At 38.3% G+C, this 26404-nt stretch overlaps 2 protein-coding genes across 2 annotated transcripts in view; both read right to left on the reverse strand.

Annotated features, from left to right (window-relative positions):
* LOC105558957 overlaps positions 1 to 5704 on the reverse strand; it is a 20738-nt gene extending 15034 nt beyond the window's left edge. Inside the window, exon 1 of the mRNA XM_012006926.1 lies at positions 5671 to 5704. The gene's annotated coding sequence lies outside the window, so the exon portion shown is untranslated. The remainder of the gene's footprint in view (positions 1 to 5670) is intronic.
* LOC105558964 overlaps positions 3465 to 26404 on the reverse strand; it is a 29600-nt gene continuing 6660 nt past the window's right edge. Inside the window, exon 4 of the mRNA XM_012006942.1 lies at positions 3465 to 3472. Coding sequence (XP_011862332.1) covers positions 3465 to 3472 — 8 coding nt within the window. The remainder of the gene's footprint in view (positions 3473 to 26404) is intronic.

Genomic DNA, 26404 nt, shown 5'->3' on the forward strand with positions numbered 1-26404 from the left:
TATACAGGGTGTACTAAAACCACCGGATATCCTCTTTGAATTACAGATTCTTTAGAAAATTTCAAGACAAAAATTCTAATACAAAAATATCAAGGCTGTAGTAGTTTTTGAATAAGAAGCGATTATATTTCACAAATGACAGGCCTGAGATTTCGCACGCTCAGGCACGGCGACATGACGAGTGATAAAAGTATTCATATGAATGTCGCCTTTCTTGGCACAGTAACGACCTTCATGATAATTGATATTGATCGATCACTTTGACAGCTGCAACACTTAAAAGTTACAACACGTTGCAAATTTTTCTTGAATTAAATAAGAAGGATTTATAGGAACACTCATATCGCCGTGCCTGAGCGCGCGCAATCTCAGGCCTGTCATTGGTGAAATGTACTCGCTTATTACTTGAAAACTATTATAGCCTCGACATTTTTGTATTAGAATTTTTGTCTTGAAATTTCCTAACGAATCTGCGATGAAAAGGATATCCGGTGGTTTTAGTACAACCTGTACATATTGAATTCATCCGCGAATGTACATATTATGTACTGCAATGTATGTCCAAATTATGTATATGAGATGTATATACATTTCACATACAGGACATTTTTCCATGTCGTGGAGGAAAAGTGCATATACGCAGGACGTTATGTGGGATGCAACCTGAAACTCAGTGATTTATATACTCGTATGTAGATGAGAAAAATGATGATAAAAATGCAGGTCCAAGTATTAATAAGACTGTACGTACATACATTAGTATTGAATCCGAAAATCTTTTCTCTAAATGTAATCACTTAGTTTTATATGCGTAACTTAAAGCGTATACCTATACAATTTTTGTGACAAAAAACGATTATTTTACATTAGGTATAGAATGATATCCATTTCAATGGGTGGTTTCGACTCGCAAAACTGTTTTTATGAATTATTACTGAAATGTGGAGCGCGCGACTTTCGATTAATTAGCGTTTTAGCTCGATTCGATTTTAGAACGGGACAAACCGATCAATGCGGCGGATCGAATTACGACTTCCGGATTGATCTCGTGCGACACGTAAGTGCCGGCGCTTCGTGATGGTTTTACTAATGACTGTCATTCGTCACCAGGACGAATGCGAGGCGAACCACTTTCTAGGAGAGCAAACGGCACAACAAAGCCGTTAGCAAAACGCGTTCGTAGAGCAAACGCACAAAAACCGTTCTATAGTTTCCCTAATCATCGCTCCGATTGCCAATCTTCCGGAGAGCGACACTCCGCTCGGCTTTAAAAACATCGAAGGAAAAACGAGCCGCGTTTTCTCGTAATCTCTTTTTTTTTATCTAACCTGAATTCACAAGCCGATGGAATGAATGTGCTTTCGAGGAATCCCTCAATAATGCTTTCACGTCAAATACTGTCGAGCGGAATAAAATTAGGAAACCCAATTGATCCCCTAATTGTAAGTGTATAATACTATGAAACTAAAGTTGATTTACACAACTTGACGACGTCCAAGTGAAATTGAGACCGCTTTTAATTTAAAAAAAATAGTTGCAGGCACAAATCCGCAAAACTGATTAATTTCATCCACGTTAGAAAAAACTTTGGCCTTTGATTAAATATATTTCCGAAACAGAGAAGAAAAATTTAGAAAATACTTCACGAAAATAGACGACCCATCGCTGGTGTATTGTAACGATGTGCAAGGGTTAATGGATGAACTGAAACCAGGTGTTTACAAGGATGAGGAGTGGAAACTTTTTATTGATTCTTCTAAAAGAAGTCTCAAGGGACTATTACTTCACAACACGAATAAGTTCGCTCCTATAGCGATAGCTCATTTAACTGTGCTCAAGGAGACTCACCAAAATCTCGAATTTGTTTTGAAAAAGATCAAGTATTCAGAATTTAATTGGAAAATTTGCGGGGACTCGAAAATTTTAGGTTTGGTATTAGGGCAACAATCAGGTTTTACAAAAAAAAATCCATGTTTTTTGTGTTTGTGGGATAGTAGGGATAGAAAGAATCACTATACTCGCAAAGAATGGCCAACGAGAATTTCAAGCCAGGTTTGCAAAATATTAAGCAAACCCCGTTAGTCGATCCAGACAGAGTACTTTTACCTCCTCTCCATATTAAATTGAGTCTCATGAAGCAATTTGTTAAGGCTCTTAACAAAGAAGGCAAATGTTTCGAATATTTACAGAAAAAATTTTCGAATATTTCAGACGCAAAAGTGCATGAGGGTGTTTTTGATGGCCCACAAATCCGCAAAATGTTGAACGATCAGAATTTCATCAAAGTTATGAACAAAATAGAAAAAGCTGCGTGGACGAGTTTAAAAAATGTCGTGGAAAGCTTTCTCGGTAACCATAAAAGTGAAAACTTCAAGAAAATAGTAGCTGATCTGGTAAAAAACTTTCGAAAGCTTGGTTGTTTGATGAACCTAAAGTTGCCCTTCTTACATAGATTACTTTCCAATGAATTTGGGGGATTGTGAGGAGCAGGGAGAAAGATTCCATCAAGACATAAAGGAGATGGAACGTAGGTATCAGGGAAGGTGGGATGTGAATAATATGTTAGCAGATTACTGTTGGACATTGCAAAGAGAAGTTGTTCAAAAAGAGGTGAAACGTCACAGAAACCCCCTGCATAGGTCCTTTGAGAATAAAAGAACAAGATATCAGAGGGAAAAATAAAAGAAAATTTTCTCTCACGTGTCAGGGACAGTTTTCGATGTTAAAATTTATTTTTTTCAAGGTTATGAATGGAATGCGACCTCGCCGAGTCAAATGACCTTCAAATTTGGACTCAGCGACCCCCAAAACATATAATCGCTTTGCTTTCTGGGTGTTTTCATGAATGTTCCAACTTTCATCATTTTTTTGAGGTTAGGAACGAAATGCGACCTGACCGAGTCAAACCAACCCCGGATTCGGATTCAGCGACCCCAAAAACATATAGAAATGTTTATCTCGTCTGGTGGACAAGACCTTTTTTTTCGTGTGCCTGTGATATTAAAATAAGTTCTAATTAAAATAAAGACTGTCGAGTTACGTGAAAGTTTACGTAAAGGATACCGGCAAAAATTGAATGCCGAATTTATTATCCAGCTTAACAAACTTGTGTCACCAAATATACGGGAATAGAGTACGGTGATTTGAACTCGCTAAATGTATAATTCAACAGCATCCATATTCATCAGTCGTCGTACATCAAAGACTCGCAGCTCCTTCTTTTACCACTGTCAACACATTACGAAGACAATGAGGCGCTCTTTGCGTTCGCGCTGACGTATACGACTCGACGTGAAGATGAATGGCATTTTCGCATTATAATATAATCATCAATATTCATGTTGACGACAAAACGCGACCATAAGAATGCCTTGTTTTAGATTAATAACGTAAGGAAATCGGACGACGCAGTCCAATTTTTAGGAATGTAAATACACATTTTCTTTTTTTCTTCTTATAATTGGTTATTTTCCTAGAGATAAAAAACGGAGTTTTTTAAAAATTAAATGCAAAAAATCAGTATTTTGGATGAAAAAGTTTCTTTTAGTCATTTTAAAAAATAGATAATACTTTTCGATGTCACAGAAGTTAAAATAATCTCCTGAAGTTACTGTTATTTTTCTTCTTTGGTCGAAAAGTGAGAATAACACAGGACACGGAATGTGACGCCTAATAGCAAATTTTGTAACAATTGTTTTAAGTCGTGCTTTAGAGATTAAATTAGACTTTCGCTATAAATTTTTGACACTGAACATACTAAGTAAAAAACTTATTTTTAGGAAGTAAGAAACACTAAAGTTTTTTAATCCACGATGGAACGACACCCTGCGACAAGCCCGTACCGTTTTCCTCGCGCGCGGCTGTTAATTAATGAAAGCCCAAGAATTATTGTGCATGGCCGCAATTAACGTGCCCAGTGACGCGGCGGCATACACGCCTATTAAATGTATACCGCGTGAAATGGAGTGTCCAGATTAAGAAAGTTAATACCTCGCTGGAATAGAGGTTGATGGGTTATGAGAGCCGCAGGCAACATTTAACGAGGTAAAAGACTGCGGAATATGAATATAATGACCGATTCTGGCGGATGAGACTGGAGGAAAGATACAATGTCGAGTAACAAAGGCGTCGAGCAAATTGAAGACAGCGTCGTTAACGTATTTTCTTTTCTTTTAGCGTATCAATCTTAATTTTATATTTGCTATTACGTTACTTTCGCTCCACAATTTCACTTTCAAAGCTCTTAAATCGGAAAACCTTTCTCTTTTACACAGAGTCGAATTAATACTCCGGCAAATATATTCCATCCTGTGCACTTCATAATTGTTGTCGTATTATTTCATGTATTTGTCAAATAATGTTGAATATACCACGTGGAATAAATCGAAGCTTTCTTTAAAAAACTAATGCCTCAATATAAACAACAAGTATAGCCGTACAATTGGTAATCGTTGAAAATATTTATCGAGATTACATTGCTGAGAAAATATGTGCGTAGCGAGTGTATGACGTGCACTACAATTTCAGAATAATACGAAATGTCCTCTCTCGTTAACCCTTTCACGGTTCTTCAGCAAGCTGAGTGCATTGATCTTTTGTCTACTTTTCCAAACATCTCCTTAGAAAATAAAACCACCAAGTACTCTCAGGGTGTACTTTTATCGCGGGATCTGTGTAATCCAGCAGGTGAAGGGGTTAATGACATCTTAACAAAACGTTACTGGACCTCTTGTCCCCGTGTCGATTCAATCTTATCATAATATTGACATAATCAACAATTGCCAAGTGATCCCGGCGAGTAATCCCTTTTCTTGTTGACGTTTACAAAACCCCTTGCGACACCCGAACTCTCGTCACTCGCTCTTACATCAACGGCTCGTGTTCTCGGCCGTCCCGATACTTCGCCGAGGCGACGTACGCGTAGGCTATCATAATTTCCCGATGAGAGACACGAAAGGGAGAATACACTCTCGACGCGAACACCACGGATTTGGTTGCTATCCAGTCTGATTGTGCAAAGTCCCTTGCGAAAGCGCTTTTCTACTCGCGAGAGCACCTCGTTAATGTGCCCTCGCTATGCTCACCTACGCAATTTTCCTCTCTAAAACACATCCTTTCAAAAGCAGCCGTTTTCCTTTTCATCTCACGCTGCACTGTTATGCAGCGTCGATGCAACCAATATTTCGCGATCAAAAGGTATATTTGCAAAGCGTTTCACTTTACGCCGTGCCATTCGCGCAATGTAGAGCCGAAGTTAAAGGACTGAAAATTAGTTGACTGATTTAAGAAATGTATGCACAGATATACACACGTAAACCCACATAGCATGTGTGTCTGAAAGACATCTTTAAGACATCTTTGAGATGTCTTTAAGTCGTCTTTTAGACATAGAGAAAAATCCTCTATTACGACATAGGATTCTAATATGAGATAGTAGGTTTTCAACATCCATTTTTTTGCAACGATCTCACAACCTAACAATAAATTTACATGTTCACAAGTAATGAGTCGACATAGAAAATGGAAAATCGAGATCAAGCCGAATCAACACTCGTGCGAAGGTATGCGAAAACACGGCGGCAAAGTGCTCGGCTCTTGGCGAATCCACGTCTGCACGCGTGAACCGCAATACGCGGCACGCATAATTCACCGCACGATTGAGTAACTTACACGGATGACACCGGGGCACGGCGGGAAAGAGAAAAAAGATCGGTCGGCGCCACTCGGGGTGACCCCGTGACCATCCGGGCTGCTACACTCTTCACGCATCCGTCAGTCCGCTTGTTACGAAAGTCGCGAGGCGATTTTCTTCCGCGACCAGGAATAGCTCCTGATCGAAATTTGTATCTTACTTAAAAGTTACCCAGTCTAGAATAGGAATTGTAGTTTTCCTTTTGCAGATCTAATCACGCCACTGTATATGTATAAGCAGCTTCTAACCGAGACTCTTCTCACGTATTGTACATTATCGTCTCCCATTATATCCCAACGCGGAAGCTCCGGCGTTACAATGTATCGCTATTATGTAAAGCAACGTAATTAATGTAATTACGAGGCGGCCGCTAATTCATTGTGGCGCGTCATTACATCGCTCCTCGCAAATTGCGAGGCAAGACATTTCGACGTCTTTCTTTTAAGATAGACGGAGATGTTACGTCATGACTGCCCTTATGATAATAATTAGGTGGTACGGAGCTTTATTATTTTTTGTTTTGTCACTTTATAAAGACGTAACTTTGTAGAGTAAAATTACATCTCTGCCAGCCACCTGTTCTTCGAGAAATAGGCAGAGAGAGAAATATACATAGAAAGCTTCACCCACAGAAAACATTTCCATTGCCACAATGACACACGGAGAGAATTTTCTTCTCTTGTAAATATGCTTTAAATGTGAGATTATATCGCGTAAAGGAAAAAACTTGCTTGAATGAAGCAATTTTACATAATTTAATCAAGAAAAATGTACGCTTATTATTTAAGAATAATTTTCTTTAATGGAGAGGAAATAATATTGAATAGAAAATAACGATTTTTTTTAAATCGAAGGCTATAATGATTAAAATCACTTTGTTGTCAAACTATTCTTGAAGTGACAATTATAATACATAAATAAGACTGTAATATTGTTGGAAGGTAAAATTATTAAATGCTTCTAAGGAGATTATAAATTGCTACGTATATACGAAACAATAAACGCGTTAATATTAAAATTTTACTAGTAAAATGTATACCAAGTATAATCGTGGGGCAACATATGGCATTTTGAAGAACTTTACGAGAGCTTTTTGAAATTTTACCATACATTTGGAAACTTTTGAAATGTATGGTAAAATTTCCAAAAAACTCTCATAAAGTTGTTTAAAATGCCACGTTGTCCCACGATCGCATGATTTTCAGAATAAATTTTAAGGGCAAATTCTCTCCGTGTACTACGTTTCGTCTATCATAAAATAGGATCAATATCGACAATTATATTTATTATTGGCTAAGGAATATTTTAACGATAATGGAAAATTCTTAAATCCGTATTATAACACGTGGAGAGAAGATTTATTCTAAACAATCTTATTCAATTTAAACTTGTATTGTTTTACTTTTTACTGTATGAGATTGTAATAAGTTTTTGCCTTGTTATCAGAAATCCTTTCTGAGAGAATTGTCGTCAAAATACGAAACTATCGTTAATTTGGGCATCTCGTTTTAAAATTGAAGCTAAACTTAGAATGCGGAATGTTCTAATTTTAAAGGCACGCGTTAAAGCGTAATAAAATGTATTAATAATTTATGAATACATAATAAATACAGCGAACGTCCTGTGCGATCTTAAAACGGGCACAAGTGTGATTGAGAGACAATGTCGGCGCGCGACGTTCAGGATCAACGGCTTAGAGAGGATGATTGGACGATCGCGATGGCTTTAGAAACGAGTCTGAATCGTCCGTGGCCAGTGAAACTTGATGTGATTTTTCAACGCGTCCTTTTTTTACCCAATTTTTATCGGCCAGCTGACTTTCCTCGTATCACGATTGCCGCTTGCGGCGCGGGGGGGCTACTACTTTCTAAACCGTTCGTGACACTCGCGTCACGAAGTGGAGGATGAGTATTTACCGTCACGTCGAGGATTTACCACGTCAGATCTCTTTCGGATTCCTGCGAGTATGTCGCTACGTTATAAATGAATCCGGCGCCTCGAAAATAATGTGATAGTAAGTCGAGAAAAATTAGCCGGCGAGAATTAGATAAACAAGTTGCAAGGAAATCAAACAAATTTCTTAGAATTTTGACCTCATTAGACTGTTATTTAATTTAAGAAAAGATGCTTTATTTACCTTGACCGAAATTGTATTTGATTAGGACTGAATAATAAAATATTATCTTTAGAAACAGAACAAACGTGTTAAAAGACAAACGATAAGAACTGTTTTATTTTCAATTTGTACTGTATCAAAAAATTGATGACATACGCTCAGGAAAAAGATTTAAGACTGAAATCTCTAAGAAAATTCATATATATTTTTTCAAATCTAGCAAATGTTTTAGTGGAAGTAAGAAAAATTTAGTGAATTCAAAGAAACATGATTTCAATGTATCTCATTTGTTAAATAAATCTTTTTCCTGGGTGCATGTCGTTAATTTTCGACACAGTACAAATTACAAATAAGAATTTTTATCGTTAATCCTTTAACACGCTTGTTCTTGTTTCGAAAATTAATATTTTATTATTTCATCCCCCAAGTTTAAATAATATCTTATATATTCAAAGAAACGATACTGTACTACATTTTACAAATGCTTTCACGAATAGACTGGCATAAAGCGTTTAAGGTGTTATTTAGCATCGCAATTATTTTCTGTACGAAGTATAATTGTTAAAGCAAAGAAGCCGAACAATACATTTTAGAGCTGGAAGATCGAGTCTTGATGCAAATGTTTATGGATCTTGTCAGTAAGTTTAAGTTTCGAATCGATGGAAATTTTGTTCCGGCGGGTGCAAATGAGCGATGTTTTATGGTCTGTCGAATCGAAGAATTCCGGAATTCCGGAATTCCGATGATATTCTTACACGGCTGTTCCTTCGCGAGGCGATGTATATTGATGTTAAATTTAAACGCGTACGGAATCCATATAATTAAGGCATTACGCAATCGATTACACGCGAATGAATAATGTAGCGCAAAATTATACAATATTATACAATATATTATATTTGCGATGACATAACTTCAGTGACTCTCCTGAATACGAATACGTTATGAGAATCCATTAAATCTGCATGCTACGTGTGCATATTGTATCGATAAAAACGTCAATGAAGCACATTTAATATTACGACCGCAGAACAATATTCCTCTTGCGTTCTTTTGCTCTAAAGAAACTGGATTAAGAGATATCGGCGATGAAAGTACGCTGGACTTCTGATGAATAGGGGGATCGAGGATCAAAAGTCGCGACTTTGTTCTCGTCGGCCGATCGATACGGTACATTAATCGAAAGGAAAGTTGTTCCAGAATCGACTCATTAGTCTGGTTATTCTCGTTCGCCAGAGAATGCGAAGACACGTGCATCGCCCGAGGGTTGCCGTACGCGAGGAAGAATCGTGACTTCGGTACAATCTTCAAGTTCGAGCTACCGGGTATACGTTAATTTTTATTCAGCGCGACGTCCGCCATTTTTGCGATCGGTTCAAGCATACACTTTCTTACTTTCTTGCAATTTACACGCGTTATTCCGTATCTCGCTCTTGCACGATATCGTTGAATCGCTGCGATACTTAAATCAATGACAAATTCAATAGTGTTGTACTCTTGTATTATTTTACATTAATAACATAATATTAATTGTATTATTTTATGTTTTTCTTTTTGTTTATCCATTTATTTACTGAAGATGACTAAAAGTAAAGCCGTCCCTAATAGCACAGAAATATTTTAGAAGGTTAAATATATTTTAAAATCTTTTTAAAATACTTTATTTTAAATAGTTATTAATATTTTAAAATATATTGAATCTTTGAAAATATTTCTGTGCTATTAGGGGTCTCTTGTCTGATCTTATCCGACACGGAGCTGACTCTTTGCACCGTTAATTATTATAGCATTCAGGCACTATAATGTCTTGCACGCGCACATAAACGTTAAGAGCGCACGATGCACTTTATAACATGAGGAAGTATCGGCTTGGAGTACGAAAACTATCGTGATATTTCTCGACGTTAGCAGCATATTAGCAAAGACCATGTCTCGCGGCACAACCGCGAGTAATATCGTGAATATCGACCGACATGGTTTATATGTATAATCATAAATTTATTATCACGAATAACGTTTTATCTCTTCCTTCTCGGAATTTGCACAATTAATAACCGACCGGCGTGACTTTTTATAAATTTCTTAATTCGGTACAAAATAGCTTCATTCTTTGTACTTTTTACGTCGTTGAGACGATCAGTTTGCCTTCTAAGAGGCTCGATTAATAAATCGCGAGTTTCTCTCTGGAGATAATAACATTTTTACTCGTTAAATTTTATCTTATGTTACAACTTGTATGGAGAGAATTTTTTCTGAAAGTTTATCTTGGAAATTATGCAATCGTGGGACACGGCATTTTGAAGAACTTTATGAGAATTAACCAAATCGAGTGAGGCTCATTGTCGCCAGTGATAATAAAACAAGGAGAAAGTTTTTTAAAAATCGACCAAACTGGCAAGAAAAGTGATATATATTTAAGTCACGACGTTTTGATCTCTTTATCGGATTCTTTTCAAGTACAATCTGGAAGCAAAATTCAAAAGTACGAACCACAATGCAAAGAAAGGAACTTTTAGTATGCACATAAATATGTGTTACAAAGAAGAAAAAGTACCTAATGTTGACTGAACAAATTAATTTATGCCGAAACAGAATAAGTTCATGAGTCTGTGGTAGCAAATTAATAATATCATGTCTGGAATTATTACGAGTAACGATAAATAAATAAATAGATAAATAGTGAGATAACAAGTCAAAGAAATTAATTAATTAATTAAGTGAAAGAGTAAAAAAACAGTCAAAAAGTAGATAAAAGGAAGGTAATTTTAGGAGTTGTGGTTTGTACTTTTGAATTTTGTTTCCAGATTGCACTTGAAAAGGATTCGACAACAAAGAGATCGAAACTCGAAACGTTGTGATTTAAATGTATATCACTTTTTTGCCAGTTTAATCGATTTCTAAAAAATTTCCCCCTGTTTATGAGAATTTTTTGAAATTTCACCATACATTTCACTAGTAAGCACACTTGGTATATATTTTACTAGCAAACTGTATGGTAAAATTTCAAAAACTCTCATAAAGTACTTCAAAATGTCACTTCTGTTTTTTTTGTCGGACGACAATACCTGTTTTTAACAATTAATTCATTGGGAAGAGTTTCACGCTGTTGCGAAGGAAAGACGCGCGTTTTCCGCACGTCGTTTCCCTTTCTTTTTTTCTCCGAAGTAATTGTCGGGAAAACAATGCGTGTCCGACGTGTTTGCTAATGCGGCCTGCGGTGAATTGTGGAAGACACGTCGCAACTTTTATCGAGCGACAAAGATTAATAATATTTGCGGTTGAAAGCGTACGCTCTGTCCGTTTACCCAGCCACTCTCGTAGAGGTATCGGTATCTTAACGGACCGAACACCTGTAATTTAAGCGTACGCAGTACAGCAATTTGTTTCGCACATACTAGTTACGTTGTAACAAGCTGCGATGTAACAATTTATTGTATCCGATATGTATGTGCTACCTGCACGGCGGTCGTTAAAATAATTCTAATGATCGTTCACACAATTATGGAGAAACGTTTTTGCGTCCCGGACAGCGCACGATATTCGCGGTGTGACACAGAATCCTTTGCCGATCGGAAGTACGAAATATAATTGCCTAGGGAAGACTGAACTTCCACTTTCCCTTCGCACATCGAGAAATGGAGAATTGTAAATGTCGAATCTGCACATTAGAGCATTCAAATAAATACAGATAGAGAATTTTCTTTTGTGAGAGTTTTTTGAAATTTTGCCATACATTTTGCTAGCAAAATGTATAGTAAAACTTCGAAAACTCTCATAAAGTTTAAAACTTCAAAATGCCACGTCGTCTCATGATTACACGATTTCCAGGGTAAATTTTAAGAGAAAATTCTCTGCGTAGAAATGGAATATAAGCTAAAGAATTTAAAAGAAACCCCGGATGGAAATATTTTACTCAAAATATAATTAAATTTTTATACCGGGATTTGAAACTCTCTCAATCGACCCGGTTTCATTATCGTTTCAGTAAAAGATCAGTAAAAAACCATTTCAACAATGTTTCATTCAAAGTAATACAGTGTTTAGTTAAATTTAACAAATTTCGTAATATTTCATAATTTTATATCGCAGTATTACATTGAAGTAATTTTCAGTAACTTTTATTTCACTTCTCATCAATTTCACGGTATACTTTCAGCGAAATATTTCTATCAAAGAAGTTTTAATTGTCGATAATTAATTAAAAAATGTATAAAATGTGTAAAAAGGCGGGAGAGACGTATGTTTGAAGAAAGATTTGTTTATTAGCGTCTTATCTTATCATAGATAGAATGTCCACGCGTGAAACCCAATAGAACCTGCTTCGCAATTTTTTCCGGTCAAGTGTTACTCTCCACTTGGAAAGGATCGAAAGCAGGAGTCGAGCTCCACACGCTAATTTGCCGAAACTAGTGCGCTGTCTCGCAGCCGCAACGACCTTTTCTACCTCGGCGAGCGGCCGCGGACAGACGCGCGAGACTGTCTGACCTGGCATCGAGCTTTCCCGGTATTCGCGCGACGCGGCCGTCGCCGCCGTCGTGCGCCATTCACGCGAACGGGGAACGAGAATGAGAATGAGTATGAGAACGAGAACCGTAGGTGTGGGATAACGACATCGCGGAAGGCGCGAGAGTGTGTGTGCGCGCGGACCACATCGCACGCGGTGACCGTTAGCTGGCCGGCTTTGCCGGCCTCCTCTCTTCCAGGAGTCTCTTACAGTCCGTCCGAGGTGGACTTTTGTTAACGGCAATGCGTGCCCGTCGACGTTATCCCGCATACTGCGTCTGGATTCTGGGGAATCCGACTGCGGCAAAAAACGAGACGCGAATCGAGTCCGCGAGGAGGCAGGGGCCGCCTCCCCGAGAGCGGAACAAAGAGTCGGTTTGAAAATCGAGAATGGCGTCGAAAAATTTGTTTCTCAGAGAGTCAAGGCGACATCGTTTAACACTTTTAATAGAACGTAATTGGACTTTTTTCACGGCTGCACTTTGACCTTCCGGTGAGTCTCGCCGCATCCACAGAAAACATTTCCGGATTCAATGCTGTTACACTTCAATGTATCATAAAATAGGATCGATATAGCGTCAGTCATATTTGTTATAGAGAAAGGAATATTTTAATCAAATTGTAAAATCTAGAATAAAACGATAGTATGTATCGTCTTTTGTCGAATATTGTGGCGCCAACTTCGTGCGTTGTAAAATGGAGGGAAAATTTATTCTAAACGCAAGAATATACAAACTTACATTCTTGTTTCAATACAGTAAGTCAATCTTTTTTAATTCGATAGAGGAAAATGAAAATTATTGATTTAATTTTGATATCGCCTTACTTTTGTACTAAATGAGATTGTGAGAAATATAAGTGCGTCAAGAATATTTATTGTCTCAGTAACAAGAAATTCTTTCTGAGGGTGCGGGAGAACGCAAATCGCTTGTGCGAAAGGGTTAAAGTCTTACAGACGTCGTTACAAATTTGCGAAAATATTTAATTCTTGACGCTTTACTATTCCGATTTTCCACTCGCGAGTTACAAAGTAAAAGATTAAGGACGCAAATCTTGCGAAATGTTAAATAAAATTTGCAACTTTATCATACAAATCGTAATCATAGGATCATTTCTGTTAAAAAGAACATTATGTATCTATTACTATCCGCTATTACCATATTTAAGTTCCAACAATTACAAGTATTGGAAGTAATTCAAGTTCAAATTATCGCGAACCACGTCAAGCGGCGTCTCAATTTCACAGTCAGAATTTGATCAATTCTCTGTCGTGATCAAAATACGACTTTCGACAGTCATTACACTGTCACTTTGACCCTGTCGTGATTTCTTGTTCCGCTTTGAGTCCTCGGCTGGACACGGTCGAGTCTATTTTGAGGGATAATCGCGACTTTGTTCCACTTCGCTAACAACTCTTGACGTCGCGTCGGGGGCAGAGGAGCTCGCTCGATAGAAATGCGCTCGTGACTCATATTCAGGATCTGACGAGCAGGAGACAGCAATCTCGAGTTTCGGCCTTCAATTATGCCGAGCGATCTCCGGCTCGGCCTCCCCGTAATGACAGATGTTACGCGAAATCACGTCCATTAATTAAGATCACGCTCGTGTCTGCGCATTTGACACAGTTCTTTTTCATTTCGCTCATTTTTAACCCTCGCCGAACGGCTGTCACCGTTATCTTTACAATGTACTACATTTTACTTTCGTGTCAAGTAACTTCATATACATATGTATATAGTATATCGAATGTAATACAGGTATCGTATGATAGTGAGCAACGGAGTACCGTTCTTTAGCATGTGGAACGCTATGCGTATATCGATATCAAAACTCTTGACTTTCTACATTGGCACTCTCGTGTTTCTCGACAACTTGTGCTTTTAAATTCTTTTCAAGTCGGTAACGCAATTTAACAGTTGGGGATGCTGGAGTGATTCTGCACTTTTGCACCTTTCTAACCTAAAAACTGTCAGTTCGCGGAAACACTTGTGTAATATACAAATTAAATGGCTTACGTGTACAGATCGAAAGCAGCTCGCTATTCCGGCCAAGTGAAAGAACAATATGGCATCACCGAAACTAAGTTTGTAAGTCTAATAAGAAATAATAGTGAGCAACACATACATACAGTACATGTAGTATGTGTGTCGCTCACTTTTATTTTTTATTAGACTTACAAACTTAGTTTCAGCGATGTCATATTGTTCTTTAATTTAGCCGGAATAGCAAGCTGCTTTCGATCATCTGTACACGTGCCATTTAATTTGTGTATTACACAAATCTTTCCACGAAACAGAGTTTTAAGTCACAGTTTTAAGTGCAAAAGGTGCGAAAGTGCAGAATCACTCCAGCATCCCCTTATAACAACTTATGCTTTTAATTTAAGAATTTCATTTCAACCTCTCTCTCTCTCTCTCTCTCTCTCTCTCTCTCTCTCTCTCTCTCTCTCTCTCTCTCTCTCTCTCTCTCTCTCTCCCCTCCCTCCCTCCCTCTCTCTGTCTTAAACAGGTGCAATATTTAATATGACAACAAATAAACGATTTCTTAAGAACGGTTGAAGATTCGTCGACAATCTCAAAGGATAGGCTGCTCAAGGAAACGTTTACGGGCTCCTGAGATCCTTGGACGATATAATTTCACTCTCGCATTAACTACCGGCTTCACAATAACGATATTAATCACCTTCCTTCCTCCAGGCTTGTTTCGCGTAACGAGCCGCCGCGTTGGCGTGTCAACGTTAACTCGTTACCCACATAAAGTGTCGAAATCCCGTGATAGCGCCAAGTATACAATCGTGTACGCTTTCCATGCGTCGCTTTGTGCAAGATCGTCGCAATTATCTTAAAAGCGCGAAGCTTATCTCGCGAGGAAACGCGGCGATTTCGCGAGGAAAAGTGCCTTCCCATTTTCCATTCGCGTCACCATAGAACTTGGCGGCGGAGAAAATACTTCTTCTATCTCTCGATTTCTATGACATGTTAAAAGTGGGGAGAATCTTCTCTGAATTTGTCATTTAGGAAAGCACGCGAACAACGCGAACGAGTGAAAGGAGAATTCAGAGGTAGATCATTAGAGGAGTAGTGAAAAGAAAGGAATGTGCTTCGCGTAAATAACGTGTTTTGCGTATAATGAAATAAATTAATAATCTAAAGTCATCGAAGAAATGCTGACCCGTGTAATCCGCGCGATCATTTATGTAATCGTATCTTACTTGAATGCCGTAGTTGAAAAGGAGTAAAATGTCAGGAAATTTTCTTAGAGGAAGCGTATTTCGAAACGATCATTAAGAGTCTCAAATCTCCCGGTGAGAGGTAACATTTGAAGTTTTTTCTTTTCTTTCAATAGTCGATTTAAGCAACATAAACGACCGAAACATTCTGACATCAATTTTACATGGTTTGGACGAAGTAATGTGTTTTATTAATCCAAGGAATTTTATTACTCAAACTATTAGCTTATAAAGTAAAATCAGTTTACGACCGAGGAATTAATTTGAAACCCACAAGCGGTGAAAACAATTTTGTAGCGCAGCTATTGTAGTTACGACATGTAGAGAGATCCCGTTAATTCTACGATGTAATTTGTTATCAATATTTCACCGGTAATTATAAGGTTGATCGCTTGGAAGTTTCCTAAATTTTACCTTACTTATTCGCCATCTCTCGAGTATATAAGAATGTTATTTCTTAGACAGTATTATAATTGCAAAAGTGTTCTAAGCAATTTTTTTCAAATTTTGCAAAATTTCTTTCTCTTTGCGAACGTTTTTGCTAAAGTTATTTTTCTCAAATACAAAACGCACATTTTTATTAAGGTACAATTACTAAAGCTTATTAAAATTATGTAGAATGTAAAATTTTATTTCTAGCACAGAATTATAAGTGCACAATTTCTGACAAATTCTTCTTCAATTTTGATGAATCTTTTCCTCTTTAACCAAGGTTGTTTTGCTAAAATTATTTTTCTCAAATACAAGACTTATTTTTATTAAGATACAATTACTAAAGCTTATTAAAATTATTAATATATAGAATGTAACATTTTATTTCTAGCATAGAATTATAAGTGCACAAGTATGTTTCTGACAAATTCTTCTTCAATTTTATTGAATCTTTTCCTCTTTAACCAAGATTGTTTTACTAAAATTACTTTTCTCAAATATAAAGTTCATTTTTTTATTAAAATAAAATTACTAAAACTTATTAAAATTATCGTTTCTCCAAAATAAAGCTTGATCCTTAAATCAATTTGTAAGCTACTATTATCAATATTTAATTAGGTGCCCTTTAATTCTTCTCGGCATCTGAAAGTATTCAGTTACTTGTACTCGTAAAAGATCGATAAGAATCGTTCTACTCGAGTGCCTTCTCCACGTTCGAGATTAGCGCGGGAACTTACGGAACAAGGCGAAAGCAATCGAAATAGGGACACATAACTAGAGACGATGGACCGCCTGGCAGTTTCGAAGATGCTTGCAAAACGCGGCCACGCAAGACATGAAAAAGAAGAAGAACGTTCAGGATCAATAATGCAGTATGATTCAATCGTTTCACGTAAAGCAGACTATTGAGATTGAAAATAAATTAAAATTTGACCACTTAGAGTAAAAGTCACTAAATTTGAGATTAGTAAACTTCAATCCGATTAGTCAAATTTCAATCTCATCTTAATCTCAATCCGTAGTCTGATACGGGCTTAATTAATTCGCGTAAGTGTTCGGCGATTTGGTTTTATTTGCCGGCTATCCGTTGGACAAACTTTTGAAAAGATTATCTGGAAATCTTTGCGAAAAAAGTGATAAAATTCCTCGAGAGATACGTCGTTAAAATTGAAGCGAAAAACGTGTAAGCTCGAACTGTACGAAATCTGATTCGCTGTCGTTGTAACAGATTCTCGTTTAATCTCACGCGTAACTTTGTAAGTTCACAGGCTTTTCGCGAGGTTGTGAGCATCGTGCAAATTGCCCCGCTGTCAGACGCGAAATCGAGCGGATCCGTTAGCTACGGCTCCCAGGACGCCGACCACCTTGCACCTAAACTTTCACGCGCGACCCTTTACTTATCTCCCGTTGATGAATCGCGCGATGTCTTCGAGATGTAGAATAACGCGAGAATGTTTATCCTCGTGTCTCGACGCAGGTTGTTATTTGTCCTCAACGCGGATATTATAAATGAAACACGGTGAAACGACGAGTGAATAAGAGAACTCCACGAGTAACGGAGAACTAATTAGATGAACTAATTTCGGTTTAGACTTACTTTTTACCTTTTTCTAACTTTTGGAACTAGAAAAGGATGAAGAATGATTTAACCGAGATGAAAATTTAATCCGCGTTGGTAGAAATGGATATAAATCATTTACATTCTAAACTCGCGTTAAAAACAATTTTTTGGTCAAAGGATGAAGAATAATTGGACGGAAAAACAAATTAGACAGAAGTGTTTAATTTACGGTCTTTCCACGAACGCCGTTTCTAATTACGCACTTTCTTCATTAACAGACCTCGTCATCTGCCGGCATAAAAATAATAATATTGTCCACCTTTCTACCCATTATTAACATAATTATAAGACATATTGGAGGCGTTTTCACTATCTAAAAATTAGTAGCGAACGGTTGTGCAACTTTCGATTTTGAGAAAACGGCGCTGCGCTTTTCGAAACTTTCAGCTTGAAACTTTACAAGTACACAATCGCTCGTTACAAAGTTAAAACATATAATGTCTTCGTCGACATTCCACGACGTGCAATTTACAATAACAGGAAATCCGGCATGAAGATTAATCTGTCACTCGGAATAATATAATTAGACAATTATGCGTTTAATTTTCTAAGTCAAAAAATGAAAAAAATTTGTTGATTGTAATCCACTTTATAACAGCACGGAATTGAGATAAAATCTCGCGTCAATCAAACGAAATCAAGAATTGAATAACTTACACGCGTCAGAGTTAAGGTAACTTTCAGCCGCGTTAAGTAACAAAAGCTCGTAAATCGCTGGCGCAACATCTGTGTTCCCCTTGACGTGTCCGCGCGCGGAATGAGGAGGATTCTAACAAAGACAGGAATTTCCCTCGCGTTAACGATTACGTCACGCATCTTCGGCGAGCCAGCGCCGCGAATTCGGGCCAAAGCTCAGATTTTCCCATCGACATTATTCCGCGATCTTAATTCCGGGAACGTGCACGCGCGCATTGATAGAATCAGGCCTTAAAACCGGTATAATCTCGGAGAGTTCAATGCTCGATGTTGCACAGAAAGATGTACTTTACGCCTCGCGTCTCCGTCGTCGTTGATGTCAAAGATTGGGATTCTCATACGATATCGGCCATCAGTTTCCGGAAAATCTTTGGAATTGCAGACGAAGAAACGAGCAAAATTTAATATAAATTTTCTCTCGAAATTGCCAATAAAACGCGAGCGGCAAGAAAGAAAATTTATAGAATCGGAGTTGCGCTTAATAAATGACTAACTTCTTTCCTCGCGCTGGAAGCCTCAAATAAAAATTGTTAAAATATACGAAAGACATTTAGCCGATCACTCCAACGAAACGTCCCGATATCTCGCAATGTCGAGACGCGAGCTCGTATAATTCCTTGAATTCTCGTACTTACTGAAGGAGCAGCAGTGATCCTCGAAGACGCGACGGGGTTTCGAAGTCGATCGAATCCTCCTCTTGCTGCTGTGCCGCCTCCTGGGGCTGCTCAGGGACTTACCCAAGTCGAGCTACGAGAGAGGAACTCTCGAGAAACCAGTGGGCGACGACGAGAAGAGAAGAATCCCGAGTGTCGTGCGATGCTGGATCCGACGAATCGGAAATACGGGGAAGGAATGAACTGGCGGACGGTCGCGATGAGCCGGTATATAGTCGGCCCACATTCCCTGGTGGTACGAGTAACCTAAATTCCTCCCACCCGAACGGGGCATCATCCTCATCGAGGTGTAGACGCTGGGTCCTTCGCAGGTGGGATACCAGCCCCACTTGCGCCCGTAGCCCCGTCGTGTCGTCGACGTGCACACCGGTTCGCACGGCGATGGTATTATCGTCCACCTTCGTCCCCGCCTCGTCTTTGCCCCCGTCCCAGGTCGAGCGAGACCGAGCAACCGACACACCGTCGTCATTTCGAAAACTTCTCTTCCCGTCCCGACGATACGGTCCTCCTCCGAGAGCGCGAGCGGTGTCCCGCGGCGAGGGAAGAAAAAAACCTCGCTTCGACGGCGATCGCCCCGATTCACGGTGAATTGTAAATGTCAAGTTATGCAACACGGTACATTTTTGTGCTTCGACGTGGTCGGCGTTAGTGATCGGTGATGATTATTTGTCGCTTCAATTGAACGACGCGATGTGCTGAATTGACGCGGCATATGCTCGAACGAGAGCGACGGTCTCGCCCGTTAGAACGGGTTTCATTCAGCTCTCGTCTATGAGCGGGCGATCGTTTCGAAATCTAGACATCGCGGGACATTTAGACACTCGACGTTTACTTGGTCGTGTATCTGTTACACAATTCGTATCGAAATTCGGACCGGAAGGTCGAAGAAGACGTGACGCGAGGCGCGAAGAAGCGTAGCAGCGGACGTACGTCGTCGCTGACGGCCCAGATAGCAGAGAATCCGAAAAGAATTCCTTTTAAATTCCTAAATCATAAAATGTCTGTTTCTTTTATCCCATTTCTGTCTTAAAAACATTCTCAAGAGTTAAAACAGAATTCAGTTTTATATCATCCATCCATAACTTATCCGATGGAAATTTCTCTCAGTGTACGAATTTAGAGAGAATTCGCAATATATCACCAACTTTGAAGTCTTTTTGAGATGCAAGAGTATAGAAATCTAAAAAGAATGCTTCTTGAATTTATAAAATAAATACTTTTTCATTCCATCTTCGTTCTAAAAGTATTCTTACGAGTTGAAAAAGAATTCGCTTTTATGTCACCAATTCTTTTTCGGATACAAAAAGATTCTTTGTACACCGCAAAAATTAGCAGGGAAGAGGAATTCTTTTGGAGCTCATTTCGAACCGATTACGCTAATCCATAAAGAATTCTAAAAATGCATCCTTTTTAAGTTTATAACGATCGACTTGTTCAGACGTAAATCATAGAGAATTCATTTCAAAGAATACCTGCAGCATTAGAAAACCGAATGTCTGAAGAATCTTGAAAAATCAGCCATAATCAGTTTGTCTTGAAGTATTCGTCAGATGAACTCCTGAAGAATTAAAATTCAGAAAGGCCGAAAACTCGAAGAATACTTTGCGAATTCACTGTGCTATCTGGTTGTGCTATTTAGAGGTTTACATCGCGGACAAGTCAAGAGAGAACGAGTTTCCCAGAGCAGCGTGGTCGAAGAAACATTCCGAGAACATCCCGAAGGAAGCCCAGTTCCCCGTGGCGAATCCTCGCGACTGCCATCGAGAGTCCGCTTCTTCGTTTCGTCACGGTGGATTTCCATCGTAGGTAGCCGTCCGAGGAAACGAGCGTTATCTCTCCGACGAGTAATTCGAAAGGCTGTGCCTCGTGACACCAAAACTACTTACACGGCTGGAACTATAAAGCGGCATGGTGACTGCGCAAGTATTCAGCAGTCAATGACAATTCCCCGGGAATCGCGCGGATCGCGCTCGACGATCGGTCGCCGCTTGACGTCCTCTCGTTTCTACGAGATCTCTTCCCGCGATTGCGGGGTGGCGTCGGCTTTTAAAGTCACGCTCGCCGTATCCGTCTCGCGACGGCGTTTACTGCACGGTTTCTTATTCTTCCTTTTGCAGTGTCTAAAGCGTAACGTCTCGATTGCCCCGTAAATATTACACCTCGTAGCGGCACAATAACGTCCCCGGCAAAATGGTCAAAATGACACAAAAAAGTGACCGTTTCTAGTTAATCCTTTGAAGCATAGTGTGATAACCCACGTTACCACCTCAACTTCTATACTTTTTGGCCATTTAATTCCTATTAACGCGTTTAGATTGGATTTTTGCATTTTTTGGGTATCCTAGCAATAGAAGAACGCAAAAAAAGTTGAATAGTCTTTAATATTTATGGTAAAAGTTTTATAAATAAACAAATATAAAAAACAGCCATTTTTTAAGATTTTTTCTTGAAAACTTTGTACAAAGGGGTTTTCGGGGTCGCTCATTACAAGTCGATGTCGGATTTTCAAATTTAAAAATGGCCGACCCAAAATGGCGGATACAAAGTACGTGAATTTTTTAAGTTTTCAAGTTTTCCAACATTTTCGTTTGATTACGGTATTTAGGGACTCGTCACGTCCGCGTCGTAAACTCTGGGTAGTGCCAAGAATGAGTAAATTGTAAGAAATGATCAAATTTCAATTTTGCATCCACCATGCGCGCTATTTTTCATATTCTTTAAGAATCTTCAACTGGATTTTAGATTCCATGGGTCCTAATAATATCTAAATAATGTTTTTTAGCACAGTTAAATTACAGTTGAATAATGTTATTCTTTCAAATTTTAAATTCCGCCATCTTGAATCCGCTATTTTGAATTATGAAAATCTGATAACGGATTCTTAATCAGCGACCCCAAAAACCCTTGTATACAAAGTTTCACAAAAAATGGTTCAATAGAAAAATGTATGCTTCAAAGGGTTAAGGTAACATCATTTGGCACTTTTAATGAAGTTTATTAATTACTTCGAAGTAACATGCAATGTCATTTCATTTTTACCCAAACGTATAGATATAATCGATACGCTAATTCGCACTTGATGAAATGCAACATGGTAACATCATCACACGATTTATTTATGCCCTTTCTAACAGCACAGAAAGATTGCAGAAAGATTGCAGAAATGTTACATTGCAAGATTGCAATATTGCACCAACGTTGCGCAACATTGCTGCAACGTTTCTGGAGGATTACAGCAACGTTGAAATGTCCGCCCTCAGAGAGATTGCAATGCAACATTATAGCAATGTTGCAGTGCAATATTTTTGGAATAATTTGTTATTGTACACAAGCAGAGAATTACTAATTACATATACATCTGGGCCTTTTTCAATGCATAATAGCAAGCTATTGCGAAGCAACCTAAGGCGGTCATATCGCTTCGCAATACATGGAGATTGCGAGCAACACCGCACTGATCAAGTACTTAATAATTCGCGCATTATTGGTATCAACGAAAATATCATTATAAAATTCTCGTAATTAGAAAAATTTTTTAATAGAAAATATAGTATTTTCATTATTTTTGAAACATTGCTGCAATATTGCTATCGAAAGTTTGCAATTTTATATCCCTGCAATATCTCTGCAAGATTGCACTGCAATCTGCAAGATTGCAACGTTTCTGCAATGTAATTGTAACCATCTGTGCTGTATGGGATGAGACACAAGTAGGATCATTCGAGTGGGTAGATACCAAGACAGATATCAAGATCATTTATGCGCTCAGGTGCCATTTCTGGCACGAAAAGGCGGTTAAAAATCATAATAAAATTATAAAAAATTATATTTTACAATCATATGACACTAGAATACACTTCTCCGCTCGAATGAGTCACAAGCAGGATTAACCTTAGGTGTAAAAAGGGTATTAGCGAGTGCCGAGCATCGATTTTCTCCGGTTGAAACTGCGGGACTCATTAAAGTCCGGCGATATGGATCAATTTCATCAACGTCAATTAATCTCGACTCTAGTTTAATTAATCATCGTTGCTCGATTAGACAATATCACTTTCACACTTTTAGAATTGTTGGCTTGCAAAATTCTTCTACGAAAGATTCTCTTGGATCTTCTTTATTCGCAATCACTCGGAAAGATCACGGGTTTGGTTTTTATATACATGGTTCTCTACACTTTTATCATTTATAAATGTATCTTTATATAATTGATTCATTGGCTATACATATATTATTTTATTACGCGCGTAAAGTGCAGGAAGATGATTCACTTGTTGTTGAGTTTTATTGCAATGTTATTTTCGAAACAATATTATGTAAAGAATGTATTTTTCAACACACAGTCTATCCTGAAACATAATAGCATACAACGAATCGAAGACTTAAATGCTATTCATTAGACTTTGCTACTTTACCACGGGATGAGATGTATGTCATATATCGCGCGTGTTTAATTACACGGACAACAAAGGTCTTCCGATAGAAATTGACACATCGTGAGGTATAATTAATTGAATATGCAACTCCCAAGAACCAAGGGAGAAACACTTGAGATATGCCGACCATTAAGTATCATTTAATTTGAATTGCTACGTCGCGACAGTGAGACATTTCGATGAAAAAACTGGCAAAAATCGAAAAATGACGTATAGATTTAGAGTCTATTATCCTTGAAGATCGGTAAAGGACTCTTTCCCGGATAGAGAATCCCGTTGTTTCTAGTCCTCCACCAATTTAAGTCGAGCAAGTGTGTCGGTTCAAAGTAGACCTTAGTCAGCGACACACGTACGTTAATTATCTATTTCTATATATGCAGCTAACATCGTTTCTGATTTGTCGTCGTCATAATGCGTGGTTTTATCTAATATTATTTTCAAATTTAAGTTATCGATCAATGTACAGTCTGATTTGGTAACGTAACATTCAAATTGGCATCAACATTACTTCAATGCTACCAATATTTAGACAAAGAGTCATACCTCAGCTTTTGACCGCTTACCAGCAATATTTGGAAATAGCTCCTTGTGTGTCTCTTTACATCAGTCTTGATCTTCTATATTCAGTAAGTGATACTCCGCAATAGAGGACTGTAATAATGGCAGAGCACAAAGAATATCAGTGGCTGATGCAACATTTTATTCGCACATATCAGTGTAAAGTGTGTGAAACATATTTCTGGAACAATACGAATAATTGTCAACCGTCGACGAAAACATCGACCAAATTAAAAGACCACTTATTTCTTAATCATCCGAAAACATACAATCGCCTGAAAGATCACCTATCACATAATGAGCTGCTACAATGCTGCTACAGTTCGAAATTAAATTGCCAAGATTGTATTGCAGAGTTCGAGAATAACACGAACAGTTTCCAACCGTCTAAAGAAACATTAATACAATTAAAAAAGCACTTATGCGATAACCATACCAAACAATATGATCCCGAACATAACACAGAATATAATGTAATTAAAGTGAAACAGGTTCCAGTACGTTCCTTTATACTAAAACATTATTCATATTTAAAAGGAAATCTGCTAAAATGCAATAATTGCTTTAAAATATTTTGTATCGCTGGAGTGAATGTTTGGTCTTATACGAGACTACCCAATAAACACAAGTACGTCCTATGTACGTACAATGAACATCCATGCCGGATATTGTGTACATACATTGAACGTCCATATCAGTTGCAGCTGACGTACAAAGAACGTCCATTGTACATCCATTTGCAACTCCAATAGACATCCATAAGTTGTCCATTAATGAACATTTATGGATGAATTATGGATGGATTATGGATCGTAAATGAATAAACTATGAATCTAATGGATGAACTTTGGACTTTTTATGGACAAAATTGAAATCTCTACTGGATACATTCCTGGGCAGAAATTTTAGTAGGGTGAAAATTCAATTTTTTAAACTAATTTTTAAATTGTGTTAAATTACATAGTCATTAAAAGTATATTCAGGTTATTGAAGTTTATCCATGATCCAACAACTCGCTGTCGCATCATATCGGCTCGCCTCTTATACTAATACGGGATGATTTTTACTTACGAGAAAGACTAACGCGCGGTCGCCACGCCGCGGCAGTGAGTGGTACTAGTGCTATTATAGTTATATAAAAGGAATCTTAAATGGATGTCCACTGGACGTCCGTGTATGCACATCCAATGTATATCTTTGTATGGACGTACAATGGATGATCTTATTATGTCCATGGACGTATGGTAGTAAAATGAACGTAAAACGGACGTCCATAAGATGTACGGTGCTATTTGGGTATATTGTCACCTAAAATCTGGCCATTGCAACAAATTAACAGCAGTAGAAAGGGATGATGTAAAAGTAGCTTGGTATTGGGATTACTTCAAAGAGCACGAAGGACGACGACAATGCAAGATTTGTCAACACAGTTATGAAGCATCCTGTAAAAATAAAACCATGGGGTATCATTTGGAAAAGGACCACGAGTAAGAATAAATAAAAAATTCATTATAATATTGGAGAATATAAAACTGATATAGTAATGAAATTCTCAGTTAAACATTATGCAGCACATTTTATAATGTGACTCATCTAGGCACTTATCACGAGACACAGTTATGTCTCGCGGCAAGTATAAGCGTAGCTATACAGGGTGTCTGATGCAAAAGTAGCCAACTTGAAAATTGTGGTAGATTGGGTTAAACTAAGGAAAAATGTCATGTGCCGCGGTACAAAAGTAACAATAGTTATCGAGTAATTAATTTACACGTTTGAGCGAATGAGGATGCAGGAGACGGTAGGCCAGACTCGGAAGGCATTTAAGAAAATCGATCGATGAGCGGGAGGTGGAGCGACACGCGAGATACACCGTAGTGGGGAAAAAACCTAGGCGCGGCGGGGAGCGCGGCGCGGGCGGCGAGCGCGGTAGCGAGCGCGAGCGACGGGCGACCTGGGGCGACCCGAAACATAAACATAGTACAGAAACATAGAAACATAGAAACATAAACATAGAGCGACTCGCGCGTCGCTCCACCTCCCGCTCATCGATCGATTTTCTTAAATGCCTTCCGAGTCTGGCCTACCGTATTCTGCATCCTCATTCGCTCAGACGTGTAAATTAATTACTCGATAACTATTGTTACTTTTGTACCGCAGCACATGATATTTCTCCTTAGTTTAACCCAATCTACCACTATTTTCAAGTTGGCTACTTTTGCATCAGACACCCTGTATACAGGGTGAGTCTTTCCATATCCGACAAAATTTTTGAGAAGGTAGAACGGATCGAGATGAACGGAAAAGTCCTGTACCATTTTGCAATTTTCGTAATAGTTAACGAGTAATTAATTATTAAAAATCGTTGTCTTAGGCCGGCCTATCGCCCAATTCGAGCGCGTGGCAAGATGTGACCGCCTGGCGATCGATATTGCTATGCGCACATCTCGCCT

The sequence above is a fragment of the Vollenhovia emeryi genome, unplaced genomic scaffold (genome assembly GCF_000949405.1).
Source record: "Vollenhovia emeryi isolate VEMERY1.0 unplaced genomic scaffold, V.emery_V1.0 DF939302.1, whole genome shotgun sequence".
NCBI lineage: Eukaryota > Metazoa > Arthropoda > Insecta > Hymenoptera > Formicidae > Vollenhovia > Vollenhovia emeryi.